The 6685-nt window shown below is 41.9% G+C and overlaps 1 protein-coding gene across 1 annotated transcript; it reads left to right on the top strand.

Moving 5' to 3' along the window:
• Nucleotides 1-3090: 3090 nt before the first annotated feature.
• Nucleotides 3091-6512, top strand: LOC135491475 (26S proteasome non-ATPase regulatory subunit 10-like). The gene is made up of 3 exons (XM_064777373.1): nucleotides 3091-3501; nucleotides 4042-4265; nucleotides 4659-6512. Exons 1-3 carry the CDS (start codon nucleotides 3197-3199, stop codon nucleotides 5135-5137), a joined length of 1008 nt encoding a protein of 335 aa, XP_064633443.1. The 5' UTR covers nucleotides 3091-3196; the 3' UTR covers nucleotides 5138-6512.
• Nucleotides 6513-6685: the final 173 nt, after the last annotated feature.

Here is a 6685-nt window from a genome sequence, read left to right as displayed (position 1 = left end):
TGTTAGATTGTTCCTTACCGACTATGATAAGCGCTGGCAATGGGCTATTCGCTGGATATGTGACTTATTTTCCCCCAACTACTAGGCCAACAAAGAATAACACATTATATACTCGGAAAGCGAAGTGATGCGAAGTATGCACGGAACACCTACAGCCCACTGCCATTATTTCCGGCGCTATGTTGATATTTTGACTCGTTTTTTTCCTACATGTATTTTAAATACGCCTGTCATTTGCTGTTGAGAGCGGTTTATAGGCATTCGATCAATGAATGAACCGTGGCGTCTGATGACGCTCTTACATGGCTTGACCTAAATTTCTTTTTATTGCATTCATTGTGCGTTTTTCATGTTTTTGGAAACGCAGGCAAACAAGAAAAAGAGGACACAAAAAGACACATGACGTCATCAGATCGCATGTTTTGTGTTTACATTTACAATGTACTTTCTTCATGAGTTTATTTTGACGACGAATCGAGTGTTGTTGTCGAGACCCTGTCCTGATCGCAAATTGACGGAAGCTTGTTGAAAATTTAAACCTCATACTGGTCATCTCTCGTTGATGCAAAACTAGTAAGAATTCTTGCACAATTCAATATAACATACTTACGTACATGCACATTTTGTAGGCTGATATTACTAAGGTCAGCAATTGTTTATAATTAGGTCCAAAGATAATCTGAGGATATAGAGCATGGCCACGTGAGACGAGCGAGGTCATGTGATTATGACTGCGTAAAATTGATGACGAAGTATCATCCATCATTCACATGAAAAGCACGCGGTCCCTGCTGACATTGTCAGCCAAATTTCAGAGCCATGCCGATGAAGGTTCAGTTGGATTCGCATCTCTACGAGGTTTTTGGATCCCGACAGTTCACCACAGATCTGATACACACGAATAGGTCCACCTTTGATTTGACCAGCTGATTATAAAGTTGCGAATGAAAATGGATGTTAGACAAACTTATTTTAAGCAAAGGAAGGGCATTGGTCTGTACGTCCGTCATTCTCAAGGCAATTTCCTGTGTCCTGCCAGTCGAGTCCAAGTTGAGAAAGAATATACCCAATATCCATCCAATATTACAACTAAATGAAACATTCTTGCAATGATCTGCAGGGGATTTCTCAAATCAGGTCAGGAAGCTAATATCATTGTTAAAATGTATATCACTTGAAAATTAGGGCATTGGGCATTGGACATCAATTTTACTGTGGGGAACAGGAAGGTCCCTTGCGTTTCCAAGAATTTTGATAGCCAGGGCCTGGGACTCGCTCAAAGGAAAAGAAAATGAGAGGGGTAAACCGGGCCTAGTGTCCAATTATCGACATTTGGGAAACAGGGTGAATGTCTTACCAACAACTCATGGGTTAACTGAGATTACGACTCTAACGACTTGCTTGATTCCCTTTCGTACAAGTCGTACCAATTCGCACGCGCACGCTGATTATTTGCCGATTTTATATTATCGTGGCAATGCCACGTGAACGTTGTTTCGAAAGAGAGTTATTTAGCAAATATCTTCATTTTCTTTTGAACTGATTGGAAAGGGAAAAGCGAGAAAAATACTGCTTCCACGATAAGGTGTAGCACAAAGTCACAACCCTCCAGGAAAAACCTGGATATTTGAACTCATATATCAATATCCTCTCAAAGCAGGCCTTTGAATCACTCCAAAAATACACTTTTAAGAGAGATCAAAAGGCCTGCTACTGGAGGATGATTTACAGTATATATGTCTATAAGTCGTGTTTATACGACAAAATCTTTCAGCTGGTCAACCAAGATGGCTAAACGGTGATAAAATATCAATAACAAAGACATATTTGTTTAAAGCTAGACCGAGTCTCATTCTGTTCTTGGTAGGCCCCTCTTTAGAAATTAACCCATATTGACACTGAGAGGCGGGGGCGGATCGAGGGGCGGATGCTCAAATTATCCGGTTTGTCTATTATATTAATCATCATCAGCCAAGGAGAGAACTACGAGGAAGCGTGTCGGTCTACGACTCAAGGAAAAGGTGATAAATTGAAGTAGTGTACAAGTTTGGCGGGGAGGAAGATCGGGATGATACAACATTGTCTGGAACCTGAACGGATTTCCAAGCACATTGCGTACCAAGAAAACACGCCGGGCGAAATACTGCGAGCTCGCATCACCGAGCAACATCACGACATCAAGTAGTCCGCAATAAGATAGACAATCCCTTGTCAAGAGCACAACACTGCCGATCGGAAGTATTTGCAAATTACCAAATAATGATTTCGACTAAACCAAATCGTTTATTTGCCCTTGTGCGTCTAGGCCTATTGACCACCCTGAAAGCTGTTCGTGGGGATCGATGTTTTCAAGACTGGCCCTGATGACCCTATTATAAGGCTGAATGGGAATTTAGCTCTAGGTGCAAACGGGATTTGTTTAAAGATAATGACCGTGTGTCAATTGGGCCAGGCCTGATTTTTTTACTACCACTATACTTTTTTTCTTGAAATACAGTGGAACCTCCCTTAGTTGACACCTCTCTCTTAAGGACAACCTCTCTATCAAAGACACTAGTTTTCGTCCTAAATTGGTTGTTCCCCTTCAATTTGACCTCTCTAATCAGGACACCTCTCTATTAAGGACAGTACCTGTAAGTCCCGAGGGGGTCCGTAATAGTATTGCCTAGGTTTGAACTTTATACGCCAGTAGGCTTTGAAGGATCAAGTTATAACATGAAAATAAAATATAGGTCTATCGCATGACGCACCAGCGTTGGTTTCGATCATGTCGAAAATACCAATTTTCAGAAAGATAAAATCGAACAAAGAATATGAAGAATAAGCTCCTATGACTATGACGGATTAACCAAATAAGGTTTTTACCTCATTATAATGAGTCTTCTCTGAGAAGAATACGTAACAATCGTGCAGTGCTGTGCCAGTATCTTGAAAAATAGTGACGTCATTGACCTACTTGTTGTGCTATTGGCTTTGAAAATAATATCAATGACATATTGCGGACTGTATGTACATGGAATTTATCTGGAGCGTTTTTATTGGGCGATACTGCAATCGGTCGGGAATTCCCTCGCTACATGAATAAACAAGCGTTGGGTATAAATCTGACATATCTCACTCGAACATGCTAGAGTTATCACAGACCAGGAAGCAGTAGGCTAAACTGAAACAAGTAGCGAAGGGAATATTTTGATACATGGGCCTAATAGAAGACCAGCAAATGTTTAGAAACCATGGAAGTACGTCGGAGCCTCTGTTGGAGGCTATCAAGATGGGCCGACAACAGTTAGCAAACGAAAAACTAACGAAGGCAGACTACTCTGATTTGGAATACCAGGGCGAATCTCAGGATGGTACCCCGCTCTATTGGGCAGCGGCGAAGGGATTCGAGGACTTGGTCAGGGTGTTATTGCTGCTGGGAGCGAGTGTGGGGGCATCGACTATTTGGGGAGGGACGGCTCTCCACGCGGCGGCGGATAACGGACATGACCATATAGTAGAGTGAGTATTCTAACGACCTATCTTTAGTTCGTGGTTGGTTTCTGTTTGGATCCCACAGCTGTCACCAGGATCCCACAGCTGTCACCAAATGGTCTAAGCGTAAGGTTTTGAAGACCCGTCACAACAATATCTTGCAACCAGCTGTTTCTAGAATATCTTTCACTTTCTGGAGTCGTATTTTGAAATTAGCGTAACTTTTTCTGTGGTATGATCGTAAATATAGACTGCATGTAGCTGTTTCTCGAGTTCTAACGAAGTGTTTAGAGCTGCTAATCAATGTGCGTTAGCTCTTTCTGGAGTCTTTCTTTAAAATGTCCGTTATCCGTTTCTAGAGCTTCCGATGTGGGTAGGATTTCTCTCGAACTATCAACATGTTGGTTTGGGTGAAGTTTCCCCTGTTTTCAGAGTTACCCACGTTTGCGTTTAACCTCATAATCAGATAATGATCGTGGTGTATGATCGTGAGTTATAGTACACACTGTAGGCCTATGATCACCCAATGATATGCAAGCTAATCTTAACCCACCTCCTTCATTTCAGCATATTACTAGCGAATGGTGCCAATGTTGACGCCCGGACCTCCAGCGGGGACACGCCCTGTCATTTGGCAGCCTACCGAGGGTGCCTCAAGGCGACCATGCGACTTGTAGAAGGTGGCGCCAACACCCGTAGCAGGAACGACCAAGGTAATGACGTCATGAGAGAAGCTGTGCAGAATCGCCGATATGAGGTTGTCAAATATTTATGGAGTTTTATAAAATCAGGTATGGCTAATTTTCTTCCTGTTCCTTTTTCACGCATTTCACTGTAGAAAACACAAAAATGTGGTTAACTGCCATGCCGAGGGCATTCACTAATGAAAAATAATGCGTTACCTCTTTTGGCAACGTCGTTGTGTTCAGTTATCTTTGTGGTCAAAACATGTTTGTGTTTATTAGCAATGAAAAATAGTGTCGCTTGCCGGTCTAGGGATATTTTGAGTCCTTGGAAGTGTTCATTTGATCAATAAAACAGCTTCCTGTTTGCGAAAAAGATCATGCCTGCGCACTACGAATCATCACAGGGCGAGTTTTTATGCAATGGGCGTGGCACCAGTCTAATGGAAGGCCAGTGTATTCTCATTGATCCGTTGACTTATCCGCTTCTTCATCTTTCAGATTATAAAACGCCGACCGTAAACGGAGACACAAAAGACATTATTCCAGAATCAACTGTCGTTGTGGGGAACTGTCATGATTTCCCAATAAGGAAACATTCTTACAATCAGAAACCAAGATCTGAAGACCACCACACACTCGTCCGAAGATCGTCTGTACCGCCCATCGATTACAACCTTGGGGCAAGATTGCAACAACAAACGTATCCACCCGCTACGCGGCGCTGTAGTGGGTTTCAGGCTGCGCATGACTATGGACCTGTTTATCATGCGTCAGAAAGACCGCCAATTTCGGAAAGGAACCGAGGGAGACCTCAGCAAGATGTGCCCATGAGGTACTTCTCAAGCTCCGCATTGTACTGCCAGAGTGAGCTGTCCACGCCAACACCCTCTGAGGACGAAGTGGACTGGGATACTAGTCTATGTGTAGATGAGGATAAATTCAAGTCAAAACTTTGGGGCAACGAACGCTGGATGTGACAACAGACTACAGATCAAGTCAATATGATATCTTTGCCTTTAAACTTTACACTTAGCGTATCTCATGTTTTAGGATTTTCATATCCAATTCAAAATATTTAAGATCTCATATCAGGGAGAAAGATCACTTTTGTAGAGCGTCGAAGCACAAATATGGCCTTTCAGATTAGGCCCGGTAGACCAACAATCGGATGGAGGCGTTGCCTAGTAGTTTATGCGGCCGGCGAAACCGGCTTAGAAACACCCCTTGCCTACCGCATGCAATGGGGTATAGAAAAGGAACGAAAGGGTGCAGGTTTATCATGGCGAATTATCGGTTGTGATCCTCCAGTTCTATGACGTCTCTTCATTTAATAGGACTGTACGAAGAACCGAAATAATGAAACCGATATGACCTGTATCATTGCTATTGCCAACTCATCCCATATATGTATTTATATCATAAAACATTTATGGAATTTAGAACGTGAATATTTTCTAATCTGGTGCTAAAGTCACATGAATTGAGGGTAGCACAGGGTAGCACGTATTTAAAAAGTAAGTGTTGATAGTCATGTGTGACCCCATCAATCATTCCCATGGTTGTAATGTAGAGAAAACCGTAGCTCACATATCGAAAGCTCTGATTGGTCAGTTCATCACGGATGAACAAACCAGGAAGCGCCTCACATATGTCTAAGGGGTGTATCAAAATTCAACTCCCATTATATTAGATTTCAACTCTAGACACCTGGTTGTCAGATTAGAGATATTTTTTTTCTGTGGCAGGCAAATAAGGTTTCTTGACAGAGAGATCGTGAACTAATTATCCATTTGTTCGTTCGTGTACACTCTTAAAATATTAAAATCTATTAAAAATATTAAAAGCTAAAAATATAAGGTCTTGAAAGCCTTTAATCTTGTTTGGGCCAACACCGATAGAACACGAAAAAGAAGATCCGAAGAGGTTTTCCAGCAAAATGGAATTTAAAAAAACCTTCGAGGATGTTTAATTTTTCTTCCGGTAAACATTCATTTACAATACCGTGCTGCCACCTGTAAAGATACGTACATGTATGGCGAGCATTTCCAGTGAGCCACAGGTCTACAGGGCGCAGAGGGCAGGAGGGGCAAACTGTGCATCCGGCCTTATTTTCAGAATGGAACACACCGTAAAGGTTATACATCGTAAGCGTCACCATTCTTGCTGTTAAAATTGTTGCCGACTGCCCTGATTGGTTGTTGGTCTGTGATGTTATCTTATATCTAAACGTTTGAAAGTTTTGTTAAACTGTGATAGCATCTAAAGGCTGTTACCGGTATTTATTTTTTTACGTCGGTGTATTTTGTCTTCTGCCTTATACTGCTGATAAAATATATAAACTAAGTTATTATATATCACGTGTCGTCATTTTCAAATTCGTGTCACTCGTTCAACATGTACACACCAATCTCACAATGAGAGGACTCGCTGCATTTGCCTTTTATACCGGAAGAGACCAATCGGAAGAGGCCAAAAACCTCTCCCACACTTTGGCACATGATTACCGGAAAAACCGAAATGTAGTG

Source organism: Lineus longissimus, chromosome 7, assembly GCF_910592395.1.
Source record: "Lineus longissimus chromosome 7, tnLinLong1.2, whole genome shotgun sequence".
Taxonomy (NCBI): Eukaryota; Metazoa; Nemertea; class Pilidiophora; order Heteronemertea; family Lineidae; genus Lineus; species Lineus longissimus.
Note: the sequence above shows the minus strand (reverse complement) of the source record. Positions and strands in the feature narration are given on the sequence as shown.

Coding starts and splice junctions, on each gene's coding strand:
- LOC135491475 (XM_064777373.1), top strand. CDS start 3,197: ATGGGCCTAATAGAAGACCAGCAAATGTTTAGAAACCATGGAAGTACG. Junction 3,502..4,041: donor GGACATGACCATATAGTAGA/GTGAGTATTCTA, acceptor CCTTCATTTCAG/CATATTACTAGCGAATGGTG. Junction 4,266..4,658: donor ATGGAGTTTTATAAAATCAG/GTATGGCTAATT, acceptor TTCATCTTTCAG/ATTATAAAACGCCGACCGTA.